This window comes from Phocoena phocoena, chromosome 2, assembly GCF_963924675.1.
Source record: "Phocoena phocoena chromosome 2, mPhoPho1.1, whole genome shotgun sequence".
Lineage (NCBI taxonomy): Eukaryota > Metazoa > Chordata > Mammalia > Artiodactyla > Phocoenidae > Phocoena > Phocoena phocoena.
Genome location: NC_089220.1, coordinates 31,424,152 through 31,446,617, shown reverse-complemented (window position 1 = coordinate 31,446,617; position 22,466 = coordinate 31,424,152). Strand labels below are relative to the sequence as shown.

The 22,466-nt window shown below is 36.8% G+C and overlaps 1 protein-coding gene across 1 annotated transcript in view; it reads right to left on the bottom strand.

Annotated features, from left to right (window-relative positions):
* Positions 1 to 8,810: 8,810 nt before the first annotated feature.
* COX16 (cytochrome c oxidase assembly factor COX16) overlaps positions 8,811 to 22,466 on the bottom strand; it is a 73,519-nt gene continuing 59,863 nt past the window's right edge. The window contains exons 6-7 of the mRNA XM_065871663.1: positions 12,154 to 12,216; positions 8,811 to 8,927 (exon numbers count right to left, since the gene is read on the bottom strand). Coding sequence (XP_065727735.1) covers positions 8,811 to 8,927; positions 12,154 to 12,216 — 180 coding nt within the window. The remainder of the gene's footprint in view (positions 8,928 to 12,153; positions 12,217 to 22,466) is intronic.

Genomic DNA, 22,466 nt, shown 5'->3' with positions numbered 1-22,466 from the left:
AGATAAACCCACGCACATATGGACACCTTATCTTTGATAAAGGAGGCAGGAATGTACAGTGGAGAAAGGACAGCCTCTTCAATAAATGGTGCTGGGAAAACTGGACAGGTACATGTAAAAGTATGAGATTAGATCACTCCCTAACACCATACACAAAAATAAGCTCAAAATGGATTAAAGACCTAAATGTAAGGCCAGAAACTATCAAACTCTTAGAAGAAAACATAGGAAGAACACTCTATGACATAAATCACAGCAAGATCCTTTCTGACCCACCTCCTAGAGTAATGGAAATAAAAACAAAAATAAACAAATGGGACCTAATGAAACTTCAAAGCTTTTGCACAGCAAAGGAAACCATAACCAAGACCAAAAGACAACCCTCAGAATGGGAGAAAACATTTGCAAATGAAGCAACTGACAAAGGATTAATCTCCAAAATTTACAAGCAGCTCATGCAGCTCAATAACAAAAAAACAAACAACCCCATCCAAAAATGGGCAGAAGACCTAAATAGACATTTCTCCAAAGAAGATATACAGAATGCCAACAAACACATGAAAGAATGCTCAACATCATTAATCATTAGAGAAATGCAAATCAAAACTACAATGAGATATCATCTCACACCAGTCAGAATGGCCATCATCAAAAAATCTAGAAACAATAAATGCTGGGGAGGGTGTGGAGAAAAGGGGACACTCTTGCACTGCTGGTGGGAATGTGAATTGGTTCAGCCACTGTGGAGAACAGTATGGAGGTTCCTTAAAAAACTACAAATAGAATTACCATATGACCCAGCAATCCCACTACTTGGCATATACCCTGAGAAAACCAAAATTCAAAGAGAGTCATGTACCAAAATGTTCATTGCAGCTCTGTTTACAATAGCCAGGACATGGAAACAACCTAAGCGCCCATCATCGGATGAATAGATAAAGAAGATGTGGCACATATACACAATGGAATATTACTCAGCCTTAAAAAGAAATGAAATTGAGCTATTTGTAATGAGATGGATAAACCTAGAATCTGTCATACAGAGTGAAGTAAGTCAGAAAGAAAAAGACAAGTACCGTATGCTAACACATATATATGGAATTTAAGGGAAAAAAATGTCATGAAGAGCCTAGGGGTAAGATAGGAATAAAGACGCAGACCTACTGGAGAACGGACTTGAGGATATGGGGAGGGGGAAGGGTGAGTTTTGACAGGGCGAGAGAGAGTCATGGACATATACACACTAACAAACGTAGTAAGGTAGATAGCTGGGGGGAAGCAGCCGCAAGGCACAGGGATATTAGCTCGGTGCTTTGTGACAGCCTGGAGGGGTGGGATGGGGAGAGTGGGAGGGAGGGAGACGCAAGAGGGAAGACATATGGGAACATATGTATATGTATAGCTGATTCACTTTGTTGTAAAGCAGAAACTAACACACCATTGTAAAGCAATTATACCCCAATAAAGATGTTTAAAAAAAAAAAAAAATACTATCCTTGATGTGACATTTTGATGAGAATTTTTGTTGTTACTAATAATTCCTTCCTAACATCTGTAGAGAGCTTTCTCTATGCATAATTATTGGCATCATTAGCTTGACATCAGTTAGCTCCCATCAACTCTATGATGTCTCTACTGTGATTATTATTCCCATTTTCCACATGAGGAAACTGAGGCACCAAGTAGATCTTCTTTCCAAGATAATACTTGTGTATTTAATTTATAGAATATAACGTTCTTCACTATGATTCCTCACTGGTTCCCTGTGGCAGAATTCTGGGGATGGGTGTTCTGGTTTGCAGGAGCTGGGGAAAAGCAAACTTGCTGTGTGCGTGGGAGTAATGAGTTTGAAGTGGGCTGGGGAGAAGGGAATGAGCTGGGAGGCAGAGCAAAAGAAGATCCAGAAAGAGAAAAGACAGGATCCATCAAGGCTGGGCCCTACAGAGGGAAATGACTAAGTGAGAAGAGGATACGGTACCCATGACAGACTCTGTGGGAACCGGAAATTTAGTAAGTGTATTATTTGTTACTCTTTTATTACTCTTTTGTTACTCTTTATTTTATGGTATGCAGTGTAAAATTCTCTTCTTTATGAAATCTTCAGTAAATTTTACATTGGTTACTAATACTTTGTGTCAGAAAGCTGAGTTTTCTTTAGGGTGGAGAACTCAAAGACAATGATAGAACATAACCAATCAACTATAAATTGAAATGCTCCCATGGATTCTCAAAAGCTTACTGTCTTAAATTGGTATATTCATTCCTTACCAGGAGCTTGGCAAGACCTTACAAGGAAAAAGAACTTGCACATCAGGTCAGCTCTGAAAGCACTGTCTTTGGTATTGTGGTGGAGAGGAAAGAGAAGAGGAGATCGGGCAGGGTACTTAAATATTCTCTGCTCTTGAGGTTTACAGTCTTACCAAATCCTAATGCCACCCTAGAAGTGTCCTATACTCATATGAGTGCTGAACTCATTTATTAGTTACAATAATTTTTAGTGAATGCCTTAAAATGCTCTATATACAAGATCATGTCATCTGCAAACAGAGATAGCTTTACTTCTTCCTTTCCAATCTGGATGCTTTTTACCTTATTTTTTCCCCTCCTAATTGTCCTGGCTAAAACCTACAGCTCAGTGCTGAATAGCAGTGGTGACAGCATACATTCTTGTTTTCTTTCTGATCTTTGGGGGAAAGCACTCATTCTTTGCTATTAAACATGTTAGCTGTGAGGGGCTTTTCTGCTTTGTTTTGTTTTTGTTTGGTTTTTTTGTAGATGCCTTTTGTGAGTTTGAAGATGTTTCTTTCTATTCCTAGTTTGCTGAGTATTTTTTTATCATAAAGAGGTGTTGAATTCTGTCAAGTGTTTTTCTGCATCTTGATATGATAATGTGGTTTTTGTCAATTCTATTGATAGTCTTACATAATTTAAAAATATTAAATCAATATTGCATTCCTGAGATAAACCTCACTTGATCATGATGTATAATCCTTTCTATACATTACTGGATTCAGTTTGCTAGTATTTTTTTGAGGATTTTTACATCTACAATTCATAAAAGGTATTGGAGTGTAACTTTCTTATGATGTCTTTGCCTGCTTTTTGTATCAGGATGATACCAGTTTCATAGAATGAGTTGGGAAGTCTTCTGTCCTGTTCTTTTTTGGAGCTAAAGTTTGTGAATAATTGGTATTAATTCTTCTCTTGAATATTTGGTATTATTTGCCAATGAAGCTATTTGGGTCTGGGCTTTTCTTTGTGGGTATTTTTAAAATACTAATTCAGTTTCTTTATTTGGTATAGGTATATTCAGATTTATATTTCTTCTTGAGTCAGTTCTGATAATTTGCATCTTTCTAAAATTCATTTATTTAATCTAAATTATTTAACCTATTGGCATAGAATTGTTCATAGCACATTCCCTTATAGTTCTTTTTTAAAACTTTCTATAAGGTTGCTAGTAATGTCCCCTTTTTCATTTTTGATGTGTACAATTTGAGTCTTTTTTTAATCTAAAGACTAAAAAAATCAAAACTTTTGGTTTCATTGGTTTCTGTTGTTTTTCTATTCTCTTTCATTTACTTCTGTTATAGTCTTTATTATTTACTTTCTTCTGCTTTTAGTTTTTTGTTTTGTTGCTCTTCTTTTTCAAATATGTTAAGGTAGAAAGTTAGGTTACTAAATTTGAGATCTTTTTTTTTTTCTTTTGTAATATGGGTGTTTACAGCTATGCATTTCCTTCTAAGTACTGTTTAGATGCATCCCACAGTTTTGGTATGTTGTGTCTTTATTGTAATTCATCTCAAAGTATTTCTCATTTCCCTTGTGACTTCTTCTCAAATGGCCAGTTGGACATTTAATTACATTTAAGTTTCAGATACTTGCAAATTTCCAACATTTCCTTTATGGTTGATTTCTAATTTAGTTCCCAGGATGTTGTATGATTGAAATCCTTTTAAATTTACTGAGGCTTGTTTTACGTCCAGGCATAAGGTCTATCCTGGAGAATGTTCCAGGTACACTTGAGAATATGGATTCTTCTGTTGTCAGGTAGAACGAGCCATAGATGTCTGTCAAGTTTAGCTGGCTTACAGTGTTCTTCAAGTCTTCTATTTACTTGATCTTCTGCTTAGCTGTTCTATCCATTATTGAAAATAGGGTATTGAAGCCTCCAACTATTATTGTAGAGTTGCCTTTTCCTAAGTTGCCTTTTTGGCTTCCTGTATTACTGGGCTATGTTGTTAGTTGTATATATGTTTTATAATTGTTATATCTTATCTAGATCTTTTTCTTTCTGTATTTCAGATTTCATAATCAATTCATCTTCATGTTACTCAAATCTTTCTTCTATATACAAAACTACTGTTTTGCCTCTCTAGTGAATTTTTCATCTTGGTCATTGAGTTTTTCAACTCCGTAATTTCCACTTGTTTCTATTTTGTAATTTCTAATTCTTTATCAATGTTCTCTATTTGATGAATCATTCTCATCATGTACGATTCTTTCCATGAAACTTTAGAATAAGCTTGTTTATATCCACAAAATAACTCACAAGAATTTTGACTGGGATTACACTGACCCTATATATCAGATTGTGAAGAACTGGGTTTTTTTGTTTGTTTGTTTGTTTGTTTTTTGGCTGCATTGGGTCTTCACTGCTGCACACAGGCTTTCTCTAGTTGCAGCGAGTGGGGGCTGCTCTTCGTTGTGGTGTGCGTGCTTCTCATTGCAGTGGCTTCTCTTGTTCCCAAGTACAGGCTCTAGGCACATGGGCTTCAGTAGTTGTGGCACGAGGGCTCAGTAGTTGTGGCTCATGGGCTCTAGAGTGCAGGCTCAGTAGTTGTGGAGCATAAGCTTAGTTGCTCCACGGCATGTGGTATCTTCCCAGACCAGGGATTGAACCTGGGTCCCCTGCATTGGCAGGAGGATTCTTAACCACTGCACCACCAGGAAGGTCCCAAGAACTGGCATCTTAATATTGAGTCCTCCTAACCATGAACATGGCATATCACTCCATTTATTTAAATCTTCCTGGATCTCTTTCATCAGAGGGTTTGTAGTTTTCTTCATTTAGATCTCATACATGTTTTGTTAGTTATACCAAAGGGTTTTTTTATGCTAATAAATGAAAGTGTGCTTTTAATTTCAAATTCCAGTTGTTCATTGCTGGCATATAGGAAAGTGATTGACTTTTGTATATTAACCATGTATTCTGCATCCTTGTTTTAATTTCTTATTTGTTCCAGGTTGTTTTTGTTGATTCTCCAAGATATTCTCCATGTCACCTGTTAACAAAGACATTTACTTCTTCCTTTCTAATCTACATACCTTTTATTTTATTTTCTTGTCTTATTGTATTAGCTAGAACTTTCCATATGATGTTAAATAGGAGTGATGAGAGGGGACATTGTGTATTGTTCCTGATCTTACTGAGAAAGCATCTAGTTTTTCACCATTAAATATAATGTCAGCTGTAGATTTTTTGTAGATGTTCTTTATCAGTTTGAAGAAGCTCCCCTTCATTCTTAGTTTGCTGAGAGTTTTTATCATGAATTGGTGTTGGAGTTTGTCAAATGCTTTTTCTGCATTTATTTATATGATCATATGACTTTTCTTCTTTAGCCCATTGATGTGATGGATTACAGTAATTGATTTTTGAATGTTAAACCAGCCTTCTGTACCACCCCAGGAATACGTGGGATAAATCCCACTTGGTCGTGGTGTATAATTGTTTTTATACATTGTTGGATTTGACTTGCTAATAATTTCTTGAGGACTTTTGCATCTATCTTCATGAGTGATATTGGTCTATGGTTTTACTGTCTTGCAATGTCTTTGTTTGCTTTTGGTATTATGATAATGCGGACCTCAGAGGATGAGTTAGGAAGTATTTCCTCTGCTTGTATTTCCTGGAAGAGATTGAAGAGAACTGGTGTAAGTTCTTTCTTAAATATTTGGTAGAATTCACCACTGAACTCATCTGTGTTTGGCGCCTTCTATTTTGGAAGGTTAATTATTGATTCAATTTCTTTAAAAGACATGGGCTTATTCAGATTACCTATTTCTTCTTGTGTGAGTTTTGGCAGATTGTGTCTTTCAAGGAATGAAATTTCAAGTAATTGAAAGGTAATGGAATTGATCCATTTAATCTAGGTTATCAAATTTGTGGACATAAATTTGTTCATAATATTCCTTTATTATTCTTTAATGTTGTTACACAGTCAATAGTGATGGTCCCTCTTTTATTTCTGGTATTAGTAATTTGTGTCTTCTCTCTTTTTTTTCTTAGTCTGGCTAGAGGTTTATCAATTGTATTGATCTTTTTAAAGAACCAGGTTTTGGTTTCGTGGATTTTCTCTACAGATTTCAGCTCTAACTTATTATTTCTTTTCTTCTGCTTGCTTTGAATTTAAGTGGTGCTTCTTTTTCAAATTAGAAGCTTAGATTAATAATGTTAGAGTTTTTTCCTAATACATGTATTCAATGCTTCTAATTTCCCTCAAAGCACTGCTTTTGCTGCACCCAACAAACTTTGATAAGTTGTATTTTCAACTTCATTTAGCTCAAAATATTTTAAGTTTCTCTATAGACTTCTTGGACATGTGTTATTTAGAAGTGTACCGATTCATCTCCAAGTATGTGGGAATTTCCAAGTAGCTTTCTGTTACTGATTTCTAACTTAATTTCATTGTGGTTTGAGAGTATACTTTGCATAATTTCTGTTCTTTTAAATTTGTTAAGGTGTGTTTTATGACCAAGAATGTTGTCTTGATAAATGTCATGAGCTTGAGAAGAGTGTATTCTGTTGTTGCTGGATGAGGTATTCTAGAGATTTCAATTAGACCAGGTGATTGATGCTACTGTTGAGTTCAACTATGTTCTTACTGATTTTCCGACTGCTGGATATATCCACTTCTGACAGAGGGCAGTTGAAATCTCCAACAGTAAGAGTGGATTCATCTATCGGTCTTTGCAGTTTTGTCAGTTTTTGCTTCATGTATTTTGCTGCTCTGTCATTAGGTACAAACACATTAAAGATTGTTGTCTTCTTAGAGAATTGACTCATTTATCACTATGTAATGCTCCCTCTTTATCCCTGATAATTTTCCTTGCTTTAAATTTTAATTTTCCTGCTTTGCCTGAATTAAATAGCTACTTCAGCTTTCTTTGGATTAGTGTTAACATGGTATATGTATCCTTCTCCCTCCTTTTTCTCCCTCCCTCAACCATATCTACTCTACTGATGACTACCTCATTCTTCATTTCTGTTATATTGATATCCTTATGATTCCTTACAACTTCCTTCTCTCTGCTTACATCACCCAACTGTCCATGCATGTTGTGTACTGTTTTTCATGAGAGCTCTAAGCATACTGACCATACTGATTTTAAATTCTCAGTATGATGATTCCAATCCCTGCCATTTATGAATCTGATTCTCTTGCTTAGTTTGTCTTTTCCAGCTGTGCTTTTTGCCTTTTAGTATGCCTTGTAGTTTCTGTTGTTGTTGTGGAAAGTTGGACATGATAACCAGTTGGACTGCATAAAAGAAACTCCAGTGAGTGGGCCTTTGGCGATGTGGCAGTAATGTGGCAAGTGAGGGGAACCTTCTATACTCTTTTGATTAGATCTTAGTCTTTTAGTGATCATGGGATCCTGGTATGTGACCTGCACAACTGCTTCTCAGTCTTACTCCCCACCCCTCTTCCTCCATTTAGGTGAGACAGAAAGGCTAGAGGGAGACAGAGTTGGGTATTTCCCTTATGCCAGTTGGTTAGTCTCTGGTAAAACCCAGTATAATTAAGCTCTAACGAAATAGTTTCCTTTGAGACCAGGCTTTTGTTAAGTACAGAATTTGGAGGGCACATTTCAAAATGGTTACCTTCCCCTCCCCTTGTTAGAAGAACAAGATTTTTCTCTGACATTCACTGTGAGAACTTGGTGGGGTTCCAGGAAGTGAAAGTGTGTCCCTGGCCTGGTCTCCAGGAGTTTTTATCTCTCAGGTTAGTCCATGCTCAATCTCTAATAATTAGTGAATTACCCTTTAGGTATTCCTATCTGATGCTGGGCCCAGAAGTGGTTTCCAGGTGTTTTCTCCTCCAGGTAAACTGTGATTCTTTATATTTCTCTGTGTCTCAAGATTTCAGGGTGATGGTTTTGTCCTGTACCTCAGTTCTCTCATGTATCAAAGCATACTGTTTTCAGTTTTTCAGCATTTTTTTTTTTGTATATTAGGATGGAAGTTATGACCTCATGATTTTGCTTTAACTTGGAGCAATAAAACTATCTTAACGCATTTTAATGGTATCAACACCATCATCAGGTGATGCTTTGGAGACTGACTAGCCTGACATGTGAGGTATTACAAATAAAACCAAGGCTCTTACCAGACTGATCAACATTATTTTCCACATAGGTCTGACATAAAATCCTGTTTGATGTTACTGTGAAAATTTGGATCCAGACCTATTATTCTCATTAGGAATCAGACTGCCCTACTGGCTAGGGGAAAAGAAATATGGGTGGGTACCTGGGAGTAGAATAAATGACACTCTTTAAGTGGCAGTATTCACATTTTTATTGAGCAGTAAAAAATATATGTGGTCAACATTGCTACTTTCATTTGCAAATAAAAGAGTTGGGAAGTATAGAAACCTGTACTTAACTTTTTATCAAGAGTACTTATCATCAAATTACTCCCATCCAGGCTTCTGCAGGTCTGTAATTTTCTTTCCAATGGATAGGAGTATGTGGTGGGAATTCCAGTTGATAACATTTTTATTTAAAAAAAAAAAAAAGAATCAGCATAGTCAAGTTGTCTTAGTGTTACGGATTTCTAGATTTTGTCCTTGGAGGAGGTCAGGATCTTCCCAAGGCCTGGGTCCTCGAATATTCTTCCAGTCATCAAAAGTAGAGTCTTTTATTTTCTATAGAGCCACAAATATTAGAGGATAAATATTAGTATAGGAGCCCTGTGGGTTCGATTAGGACCTCAGTGAATGAATGAATAAATGAGTAGAAAGAATTCAATAGGCCCTCACTTATAATTCTAGTAAATAACTGCATATCAAGCTTAATAATTAAAGAAATGTCATATTTCTTAGGACTTAAAAATTTTCTTACTTCCTATTGATGTTACTGCCTATCTTTCCCCTCATCAGAATTAAACTATTAAAACAGAATAACTCTATATTTTTAAAAAAATTTATTTTATTAAATTATAGCTTATTTACAATGTTGTGTTAATTTCTGCTATACAGCAAAGTGATTCGGTTATACATATATATGTATATATACACACATACATTCTTTTTCATATTCTTTTCCATTATGATTTATCACAAAATACTATAGCTCCCTGTGCTATACAGTAGGACCTGGTTGTTTATCCATTCTATATATAATAGTTTGCATCTGCTAATCAAAAACTCCCAATCCATCCCTCCCCCATGCTCCCCCTTGGCAGCCACAAGTCTGTTCTCTATGTCTGTGAGTCTGTTTCTGTTTTGTAGATGTGTTCATTTGCATCATATTTTAGATACCATAATAAGTGATATCATATGGTATTTGTCTTCCTCTTTCTGATTTACTTCACTTAGTATGATAATCTCTAGGTCCATCCATGTTGCTGCAAATGGCATTATTTCATTCTTTTTCATTACTGAGTAGTATTCCATTGTATATATTAATATGCACCACATCTTCTTTATCTATTCATCTGTTGATGGACATTTAGGCTGTTTCCATGTCTTGGCTATTGTGAATACTGCTGCTATGACATAGGGGTGCATGTATCTTTTAGAATTATAATTTTCTCCAGATATATGCTCAGGATTGCTGGATCATATGGCAACTCTATTTTTAGTTTTTTGTGGAACCTCCATACTGTCTTCCATAGTGGCTACACCAATTTACATTCCCACCAACAGTGTACAAGGGTTATCTTTTCCCTAAACCCTCTTCAGCATTTGTTATTTGTAGATTTTTTTTAATGATGGCCATTCTGACCTCTGTGAGGTGGTACCTCATTGTAGTTTTAACTTGCATTTCTTGAATAATGTACATGTTTTATTTTTGAGAGCACAAAGAAAGGGAAGAAGCTGGGAAAACAAAACTCCAGGTCCGAACACTAATCCAGCATAATAATGACTAGCATGGGTTAACATGGGTGATGGCAGTAAATGAAGAGAACGAAAGTGGAGAATCTAGAGTCTGCTAGAAGGAATAGAGACCAAGATGATTTGTTCTGCACCTAAGAAATGAGCCTGGGCTTAAGAATGAAAAGATATTCCCCATAGCTGCCATAAGCAAAGCTCTTTTGGGGCAATAAAAACTAGCTTCAACCACAGTTTGGATCACCATATCTTTAGTTAGTGTGAAGTGTCTCTCAAGCACAGGAATGAAAATAGGAAAAAAGGGAAGAACATAAACCTTTCTTTACCCTTCTGACACCACTCTGACAGTAACTTTCATATATCTGCTTTGGTTATTCTGGAATAATTAAGTGAACAAGATAGAAAAAGAAACACAGAGAACACAGGACAGCTTTTATTCAGAGACAGAAAATGATATCAATTTACCTTGACACTTGGATACTAAGCACTACTGTTTTACTAACAAGCTATATAACCCTGGGCTAGTGATTTGAGCTTTCTGGGCACTAATTCTCTCAAAAGTAATAATGAAAAGGCTAGACCAAATGGTCTATATGATTTCTTCAGCTCTCAAACTCTACGGCTTCTAAAAGAACTTTAAGGAACGTCCACTCCCAGACAAACCCTCCATAGCTATATACTGAGAAGTAGCAAATTAGAGGTTTTGACAAGATAATGGGGAAATAGTAAATGAACCATTCTCTAAATTTCACTTACAGTTTTACCAGGAATCTACTAAATCTACATAGATGAACAAAATTCCACTAATTTAGTGTTCAAGAACAGAGTAAATTATTTTCAAGTATACTTATGAAATTATACAAAGTTATAAAAAGGTTTTAAGAAAGAATAATGGCCTTCACTCAGATAACATAAGACCTATATGCTCAAGAGAATTTGAGAATAATTCTTAAATGGGATGCAAGGTTGGCAGAACAACTTCATGCAAAAGTGGTCCAGTCCCAAACTAAACTAAAAAACAACAACAATAAAACAAAAACAAACAACAACAACAAAAAAGTGGTCTAGTCTTAAGCTCTGACAAGATCCTCTGGGTAAACAATTTGGAGGCTGAATGCCACAGTTTGAGGGGTTTAGGAAACATCAAAACCTTTCTACAGATCCTCCCTTATGAAGCATAAAATCAAGCTCAAAGTGATCAGCCAATGATTGAAATGCTAAAATGAGAATCAACACTCTTCACACGTCTCTTCAATGTATATTATTCACAATGTCCACCTTTCAATCAAAAATGACCAAACATGAAAAGAAATGGGAAAATATGATCAGATATGGAGAACACCCTCTCTCTCCATATCCTATAATAAAACATGCTATTAAGCTCTTTGATTTCGTTAATAAGATAGGTGGAAAATGATACCTCGTTATAATTTTAATTAACATTCCTATTATAAGTTGAGCATCTCTTTATCTGTTTAAAAATGATATTTATTTCCTTGTCTCTGAACTCATTACATGCTCTGCCCATGTTCCTACTGATCAAGTGAGTTGTTGAAATTTTCCATACTGATTTGCTCTTCATATTTAAATAAATTTATTCATCGTGTTAAGATAAACAATATTTTTAGAATTTCATATTTAACTAGTAACTTTATATACACTATTTTTTTTAGGTTGAACTTCTGAATTTTTATGTATGAATTCTGCAATCTTTACTTTTAAAGCTTCTGGGTTTTCTATCATATTTAAATAGGGTTTTCTGACTCAAGACCACTAAAAAGAATCTTCATTGTTTACTCCTAGTACTTTTACCTTTTGTTTTTTATTTTTAAATTCTTGATCCATCTAGAATATGGATATGAAACAGTATATGAAATATAGATTCATCTTTATTTTCTTTTCAAACGACTACATAGTTGTTCCAATAACATATATTTAAGGTAAATATTTTTTCCTGTACTGATAATAATTTGAATTTACCTTAACGCAGACAGAACCAGTCACTGACTAGGAAGATTGCTACATTAGCATACTGTACCTCATACTCTGACTCCAATGACACTTTATTCATTTTCAGTTTTTTTTCTAACTCAGGATCAATCTGTAGAAAAGAAAGAGCAGCCATAAGTTATTTAAGTCTGTTAGATCCCATTTTCAATTTAAAAAAGTAATATAAGGCATGGCTGGGATGGCATGGCAGATTACAAAAGCATGGGAAAATCTCCACAAACCATACAATTGCATAATGATAACTAATATAGTACTACCACCACTACTACAACTAATAGCACCTAATATCTACTGAGGACTTGGTATATGCCACGTATTTTGACGTTTATTACCTCATTTAATCCTCAAAAAATCCTATGACATAAGTATTAGTATTATGATCAAAGTAAGGATAATGGAATACAGGGAGTTTGAATAGCTTGTCAAAGAGGCAGAACTTGGCTTTGAGCCTTGGCCCTCTGCCTCCAGAGTCTACGCTATTAACCACCACACTAAATTATGTTATTACATAGAATCATTACAAAAATACTAATAAATGTAACACTGCTCTTGAAAACAAAAAAGAACATTTTATATACACCAGAAATTAAAAAGTTAGCTATGAAGAAATTAGACAGGATTCCATAGTGGTAAACAGAAACTGATGCCGCGTTACCTGTGTGTAGCAAAGTCTTTAGGAAAGAAGAATGTGATTGCTGAAATTAATTAACAACCATCACCATCAACAAAACCCAAATTAAATTCAGTGGAATAGCTGAATAATGACTAACACAGCTTAAGACCAAAGTAGTACACAAGAAACACAACATGAGGATTCCACTAGAATGAGGCACAAACAGATGGGATAAATGAAAGAAAAGGCATATTATGAAAGCTAGATCCAAAATAGGTCTATTAGGGGTTTCAGAATTACAGGATAAAGAGAATGGAGGAAGGGCAATAACTAATCAATAATTAATGAATAATATATTAAAAATACATGATTCCTCAGACTGAAAGAGCACAATAAAAAATAACCACAACAGGAATTCCCTGGTGATCCAGTGCTTAAGATTCATTGATTTCACTGTTGTGGGCTGAAGTTCGATCCCTGGTCAGGGACCTAAGACCCTATAAGCCATGAGGCGCAGCCAAAATAAGTAAATAAATAAAATTTAAAAATAACAAAACAAAGCCAGCCCACTCTTCATCAACTAATAGTAAAGCCTTAGGATATTAAGGATAAAAAGAAAATCTCAAAAGTAAAAACAGTGAAAAGACAAAGGGATGAGGATTGATTAGAAAAAAGACTGTTCATCAGCAACTTAAAACGCTAAAATAAAATGAAATTATATCTACAATGTTGATATTAAAAGGATTACTTTGAACCTCAGTTTTTTTTTGGGGGGGCTGGGTTTTTTTTGCGGTACGCAGGCCTCTCACTGCTGTGGCCTCTCCCACTGTGGAGCACAGGCTCCAGACGCACAGGCTCAGTGGCCATGGCTCACGGGTCCAGCTGCTCCACAGCATGTGGGATCTTCCCGGACTGGGGCACAAACCCATATCCCCTGCATCAGCAGGCAGACTCTCAACCACTGTGCCACCAGGGAAGCCCTGAACCTCAGTTTTATTTTGACTATTTTCTCTCTTCTTTCTCGGCTTCTACTTGATTGGGTTTTTCTCAATCAGTGTTTTGAGTGGTGGAAATACATACAAACATCAACAATCTCAGTAACTGCTGAACTCATCTATTAACTAATAAAGATTTTCTGACTGACATTTTTAGAAATCCAGTTATATATTACTTACAAAAAATGCACTTAAAAAAAAAGAATGAAAACACAAGGTTGAAGGCAGAGGTTACAAAAAATGATACACTACACACACACACACACACACACACACACACACACACACACACAACTGGTGGGGGCAGGAGGATCAATACATAACAATATTTTTAATGGACAAAACAGAATTCAAGGCAAACAGCATCAAAAAGGAACATTTAGGACTTCCCTGGCGGTCCAGTGGTTAGGACTCCGCGCAATGCGCGGGTTCAACCCCTGACTGGGGAACTAGGACCTTGCATGCATGAGGCACGGCCAAAAAAAAAAAAAAAAAAAAAATTCAATATTGGAAAATGGAACAATTTTTAAAGAGAATGTTAGAATTATTAAATATTATGTGACTATATTGCTTTGAAATGTATGCAGCAAAATGGATAAAAATTTAAGAAATGAATACACAAAACATCCTAAAGGAGCTTAACATACCTCTCCCAGAAACTAACTGATCAGATTATAAATAAGATTATTGAAGATGAGTAAAATGATTAACAAGTCCTTTCTAATAGATATATATAGAATTTTGAGCCCAGCAAATTTGGATTGCTATTTTCTCCTCAAACACACACAAAATATTAATAAAAATTAAACTTATTATAGGGCATAATGGAAAACTAGGCAAATTCACATATAAAAAATCATCATATATAACATATTCAATGACTACAATCAATAATATTTAAAATCAATAGTAAAGAGATAACTGCAGAAAGAATCCATATATATGGAAGCTGAAAACGTTTTAAAATACATTGACATGTTAGAGAAGAAATCAAAATGAAAATTACAAAGATTTACAAGTGAAGAGCTATCTGTTGCATGATCTTTTTCATTATAATAGGTTTAATCTTCTTGTGTATAAAATTTCTTGGTAGAGAACATTTCATCTGCACATAATGACATTTTCACTCCTTTCTATCTAAACCCACTTAGTTCAGATTAGCTCAAGATGGCAGAGTGGAAGGATGTGAGCTCACCCACTTCTTACAAAAATACCAAAATCACTACTGCAGAATAACCATCGACAAAAAAACACAGGAATCTACTAAAAATGATACCCTACATCCAAAGACAAAGAAGCCACAATAAGATGGGAGGAGGGGGTGCAATCGTGATAAAATCAAACCCCATACAAACCAGATGGGTGACCCACAAACTGGAAAACAATTATACCACAGAAGTTATCCCACAGGAGTGAAAATTCTGAGCCCCAAGTCAGGCTTTCCAGCCTGGGCGTCCAGCAATGGGAGAAGGAGTCCCCAGAGAATCTGGCTTTGAAGGCCAATGGGGTTGATCACAGGACTTCCACAGGTCTGGGGAAAACAGGAACTCCACTCTTGGAGGACATGCATAAAGTCTTGAGGGTACCAGGACCCAGAGGAAGAAAGCAGTGACCCCAGAATAGACTGGGTCAGACCTAACTGCTAGCATTGGAGGGTCTCCTGGGGAGGCAGGGGGTGTCTGTGGCTCAGTGCGGGGACAAAGACACTAGCAGCAGCATTTCTTGGAACTACTCATTGGCATGAGCCCTCCCAAAGGCCACCATTACCACCAAACAGCCTGTAGGCTCCAGTGCTGGATCACCTCAGGCCAAATAACCAATGGCACGGGAACACAGCCCTTCCCATCAGCACACAAGTGGCTTAAAGTCTCCCTGAGCACAGCCCTGCCCACCAGAGGGACAAGACCCAGCTCCCCACCACTGGGAACCAGTCCCTCCCATCAGGAACCCTGCACAGGCCTCTTAGACAGCCTCATCCACCAGAGGGCAGACAATAGAAGCAAGAACTACAATACTGCAGCCTGTGGAATGGAAACTGTAGTCACAGAAATTTAGTCAAAACGAGAAGGCAGAGGAATATGTCCCAGATGAAGGAACAAAATGAAACCCCAGAAGAAAAATTAAGTGGAGTGGAGATAGCCAAGCTACTAGAAAAAGAATTCAGAATAATGACAGTGAAGATGATCCAAGATCTTGAAAAAAGAATAGAGGCAAGGATTAAGAAGATGCAAGAAATGTTTAACAAAGACCTAGAAGAATTAAGAACAAACAGAGATGAACAATATGATAACTGAAATGAAAAATATATTTGAAGGAATCAATAGTACAATAAGTGAGTCAGAAGAACAGATAAGTGACCTGAAAGACAGAATGGTGGAAATCATTGCCATAGAACAGAATAAAGAAAATAGAATGAAAAGAGATGTAGACAGTCTAAGAGATCTTTTAAATGCACCAACATTCCCATTATAGGGGTCCCAAAAGGAGAAGAGAGAAAGGACCTGAGAAAATATTTGAGGAGATAATAGCTGAAAACTTCACACAGTCATCCAAATCCAGGAAGCACAAAGAGTCCCAGGCACATAAACCCAAGGAGGAACACGCCAAGACTCCTAGTAATGAAACTGACAAATACTAAAGACAAAGAAAAAATATTAAAAGTAACAAGGGAAAAACAACAAATAACATACAAGGGAACTCCCATAAGGTTATCAGCTGATTTCTCAGCAGAAACTCTGCAGGCCAGAAGGAAGTAGCACAATATACTGTATTTAGAGTGATGAAAGGGAAGAACCTACGACCAAGAATACTCTACCCAGCAAGCCTCTCATTCAGATTTGATGGAGAAATCAAAGGCTTTACACACCCCAATGTTCACTGCAGCACTATTTACAACAGCCAGGTCATGGAAGCAACCTAAATATTCACTGACAGATGAATGGATAAAGAAGATGTGGTACATATATACAATGGAATATTACTCAGCCATAAAAATGAATGAAATTCGGTCATCTGTAGAGATGTGGACAGACCTAGACACTGTCATACAGAGTGAAGTAAGTCAGAAGGAGACAAACAAACATTGTAAATTAATGCATATTTGTGGAATCTACAAAAATGTCACAGATGAACCGGTTTGTAAGGCAGAAACAGAAACACAGAGGTAGAGAACAAACATATGGACATCAAGAGGGGAAAGGGCGGGTGGGATGAATTGGGAGACTGGGACTAACATATATACACTAATATGTATAAAATAGATAACTAATGAGAACCTGTTGTATAGCACAGGAAACTCCACTTCGCTGTAGAGAAGAAACAAACAATCCTGTAAAACAACTATATCCCAATTAAAAAAAGAAACTTTACAGACAAGCAAAAGCTAAGAGAATTCAGCACCACCAGACCAGCTCTGCAACAAATGCCAAAGGAACTTCTCTAGATGGGAAAGAAACCAGAAAGTTAAAACTAACTTGTACCTATACAGACTGCTATATCAAAACCTCACAGGAGGGATTTTGCTGGTGGCAGAGTGATTAAAAATCCACCTGCCAATGCAGAGGACATGGGTTCAAATCCTGGTCTGGGAAGATCCCACATGCCACAGAGCAACTAAGCCCATGTGCCACAATTACTGAGCCTGTGCTCTAGAGCCCATGAGCCACAGCTACTGAAGCCTGTGCACCTAGAGCCTGTGCTCCGCAACAAGAGAAGCCATTGCGATGAAAAGCGTGCACACCACAACAAAGAGTAGCCCCTGCTGGCCACAACTAGACAAAGCCCGTGCACAGCAACAAAGAACCAATGCAGCCAAAAATAAATAAATAAGTAAATTAATTAATCAAAAACAAAAAAACCTCATGGGAACAGCAAACCCCAAAACTATAAATAGATACACACACAAAAAAGAAAAAGCAACCCAAACAGAACAATAAAGATGGCCATCAAACCACAAGAGAACAAAAGAGAAAGGGAAGAAAAAAGACCTACAAAAACAAACCCCAAACAATTAAGAAAATGGCAATAGCAATTTACATACCAATAATTACCTTAGTACAGTGGAGAAAGGACAGCCTCTTCAATAAGTGGTGCTGGGAAAATTGGACAGGTACATGTAAAAGTATGAGATTAGATCACTCCCTAACACCATACACAAAAATAAGCTCAAAATGAATTAAAGACCTAAATGTAAGGCCAGAAACTATCAAACTCTTAGAGGAAAACATAGGCAAAACACTCTATGACATAAATCACAGCAAGATCTTTTTTGACCCACTTCCTAGAGAAATGGAAATAAAAACAAAAATAAACAAATGGGACCTAATGAAACTTCAAAGCTTTTGCACAGCAAAGGAAACCATAAACAAGACCAAAAGACAACCCTCAGAATGGGAGAAAATATTTGCAAATGAAGCAACTGACAAAGGATTAATCTCCAAAATTTACAAGCAGCTCATGCAGCTCAATATCAAAAAAACAAACAACCTAATCCAAAAATGGGCAGAAGACCTAAATAGACATTTCTCCAAAGAAGGTATACAGACTGTCAACAAACACATGAAAAAATGCTCAACATCATTAATCATTAGAGAAATGCAAATCAAAACTACAAAGAGATATCATCTTATACCAGTCAGAATGGCCATCGACAAAAAATCTAGAAACAATAAATGCTGGAGAGGGTGTGGAGAAAAGGGAACACTCTTGCACTGCTGGTGGGAATGTGAATTGGTTCAGCCACTATGGAGAACAGTACGGAGGTTCCTTAAAAAACTACAAATAGAACTACCATATGACCCAGCAATCCCACTACTGGGCATATACCCTGAGAAAACCAGCATTCAAAAAGAGTCATGTACCAAAATGTTCATTGCAGATCTATTTACAATAGCCCAGAGATGGAAACAAACTAAGTGTCCATCATCGGATGAATGGATAAAGAAGATGTGGCACATATATACAATGGAATATTACTCAGCCACAAAAAGAAACGAAATTGAGCTATTTGTAATGAGGTGGATAGACCTAGAGTCTGTCATACAGAGTGAAGTAAGTCAGAAAGAGAAAGACAAATACCGTATGCTAACACATATATATGGAATTTAAGAGAAAAAAGATGTCATGAAGAACCTAGGGGTGAGACAGGAATAAAGACACAGACCTACTAGAGAACGGACTTGAGGATATGGGGAGGGGGAAGGGTGAGCGGTGACAAAGCGAGAGAGAGGCATGGACATATATACACTACCAAACGTAAGGTAGATAGCTAGTGGGAAGCAGCCGGGAGATCAGGAGAGATCAGCTCAGTGCTTTGTGACCGCCTGGAGGGGTGGGATAGGGAGGGTGGGAGGGAGGGAGACGCAAGAGGGAAGAGATATGGGAACATATGTTTATGTATAACTGATTCACTTTGTTATAAAGCAGAAACTAACACACCATTGTAAAGCAATTATACCCCAATAAAGAAAAAAAGAAAAAAAAAACAATCCACATGCCAAAGTGGCACATTTTGGGGTGGTGTATTCTGCTCCCCATCAAGATCAATACAGTAGAAGGAAAAAAAAAAAATCTGTAGACCACAACAGTCTCTAGTGCAACATCTAGTGGAAGAGTAAGACTACAGCTCCCAAACTAATGGAACAACAGCAAAATAATAAAATGTTATTAATCCAAAAGAGAACAACAAGACAGAAATAAATATAACAATAGCACATAAAAGGAAGGCATATTTAAACCCAAATATAATTTAAAATTACATTAAATGTAAATATATTTAATGAGCCAATTAAAAAACAAAACTATTAAAACATATTTTCTGTTTATAAGAGACATACCTAAAACTTAAGTTTACAGAAAGGTTGAGATTAAAAAGAAAGCTGGTGAAGCCATATTAATATCCAACAAAATAGGTTGTAAGGGGAAAAAGCATTATTACCATGCAAAGTTTCATTACAATGAAAATTCAATTCACCGAAGACATAATAATTCTGAAATTATATGTACCTAAAAGCACGGTGAAATAGGCAAACAGTCATAATGAGAGATGTTAACACAATTCTATTGGTAAGAGAAGATATAAAACGTCAAAAACACAGAAATTTGAAAAAACACAAATAACAAACTTGACCAAATGGATGTATAAACTTTTAGTATGTACCCAACAACATACTTTTATTATGTACCCAACAAGCATACATCATTCATACAGACTGATCATGTGTTAGCTCATAAAGCCAGTCTCAACAAATATCAAAAGAAAGAACTCAATGAAAATTTTCTTTGATTACAACACACTCAAGTTAGAAATCAATAAAAAACAGTAACTAGAAAACTCCCTATGTTTATAAGTTAAGGAAAACCACTTCTAAATAGCTCACGGATAAATAAAAACAAATTTAATTTGATTGATTATGAATATATTACATATTAAAACTTTCATGACATAGCCATGGCCATGCTTAAAAGGAAATTCATCACATTACAAGCATATATTACAAAAGAAGATGGAATTAATCATCTCCTTAATTGCAGTTTTGAGAGTCAGGATGTGTTTGTTTATGATTCTCTGCCCAGGCAGTCCATGGCTCAGGGGTCTGTGAGCTACTCTTGCCCTAGAGAAACAACCTGAGGTTCTACATTAATGATGATATCTATAATAGCAATTTTAGTACATTAATAATGTCACTATCAACGGCAATTTTTTAGTCATCTGACTCTGGTTGATTAGTGTTCAGTTAGCTCAAGATTGAGGTCAGATGGGACAAGAAAGGGAATAGAGTTCTGGATAGAGAGATTAATCAAACTCAATACAGGAACTTTTAGGGGGACTCAGTTTCATCATCACGAAAATTTCAAATTCATCACATAATTAGGTAACAATTCATAACACACCCACCAAAATAGCTTTAAAAAACAAAATGAGGAAAAATACCCCAACCTATAATAGCAAGTATTGGCAAGTATTTGGAGCCTGGGGTACAAAAAACTGTTAGCAGTGTTGACTGAAAGAAAAACGCACAATATAAGAGCTCTCGGTTGAGTATCCAGTGTCTCGTTGAGGACTATAGCCCAGGAGACAACCTCCCAGATAAATCTGAAGAACTGCTCTGAAGAGGTAGGGGAAGAGGCTAGTATATATAGAGAGTACATGTATGACTAAGGAATACGTGCAATCAAGCATACATCTCGGTAGAAGGCTATTGCTAGTCGTGAGGAAGAGACATCTCAGTCAATGATTTTAGTGCTCTTCTGAGTATGGGAAGATGCAAGAATCCAGGTTCATAAAAATTTTTTTCCAAAATATATCTAACTAAGGGCCTGTTTTGCCAAAGCAGAGTGTCTCATCCTGTTCTTTGTCTTGAATTCCTTTCAGGGCGTATGGTAAGGTCAGTGACTGTAGTGGCTAATGACTTGATTCCTGTGAGGCAGGAGACAGATGGGCCCCAGGCTGAGCAGCTCAAGACTGTCCCGTTGGGGGACAGGAGCAAGGAGGAGCTGAGCCCTGCCCAGATAAAAGATAAAGAGACCACGTATCTCTCATTCTCGAGGTCAAGGAGACCTTCCCGACTATGCATGCGCAGAAAGGCTCCTTGGGGGTCAAAAAGGGAGGGGGCGTCACCCCACAGTAAGTGATGTTAACCTACCCATGGCCCTCTTCGCTAGAATCCATCTTGGCTAAGAGATGCGTGTGCACACAGGGGAGGACCCTGACATAAACAAATATGGACTCAAAGCCAGGCAAAGGCAAGATGACTGGCCAGAGGAAACCCAGAAGAAATGCCCGTGTAAGTGATTCAAACTACCACGAGGGTGCGACTCTTTCTGAGTCCACCTGTGTTAAGTTTTTTCACACATACTCTTTTTCCTCCTAATAAACACTTTATTTGTTTCACTATTTTCCACCTCTTTGTGGAAATTCACTTCCACAGAGCCGACTGGCCACTGGCCTAGTGGCTAGGATTCAGCGCTCTCACTGCCACAGCCTGAGTTCAGTCTCTGGCCAGGGAACCGAAATCCTGCTTCAAGCCCCTGCAGTCCAAGGCCACCCAAGATCACCTACAGAACTGGATTGAGGACGACATTCTTTGTTTTAAAGCAGCAGTGCAGAATGTGAAGGGAAGCAGAATATGACACCCCAAAATATGTCTCTTTGGCATAAGGATTATCTTGAGCTGATTGCTTTTAGGAAACACCAGACGCGCAAGCTCTGAAAACCAGTACAAGTTATACTTTTGTGAGTGACACATACATTTATAAAGGAAATCTCCATTTATAAGTATCTCCCTTTTAGTATCAGGAACAGAACGATGATTCTAAATCACAAGAAACTTCTACCAATCGAGAAGGTACCCACTTAAATCTGTGTAACAACCTTACCCTTTTACTGTGCTTTTCCCAGTAACCTCTCATAACTGCCCTCCCCCTCCAACATCCTTCTGTCTTAAGATAGTATTTAAGGTGGTGGTGGGAAAAGTTTTACTCACTTTTCCTGGGTATCTCCCATGTATACAAGAGGTATACATGTTATTAAACTTCTGTTTGTTTTTCTCTTATTAATCTGTATTTTATTATCAAAGGATCTCAGACAAGAATGTAGAAGGGTAAAGGGAAAATTATTTTTTCTTCCCTACAATTGATTCAATCACTCTGAAAAACAGTTTGGAAATTATCAAATAAAGGTGATAATCCAGCAATTCCTTTTTTGCACACATGCAGCAAGAAAAATATACAAGA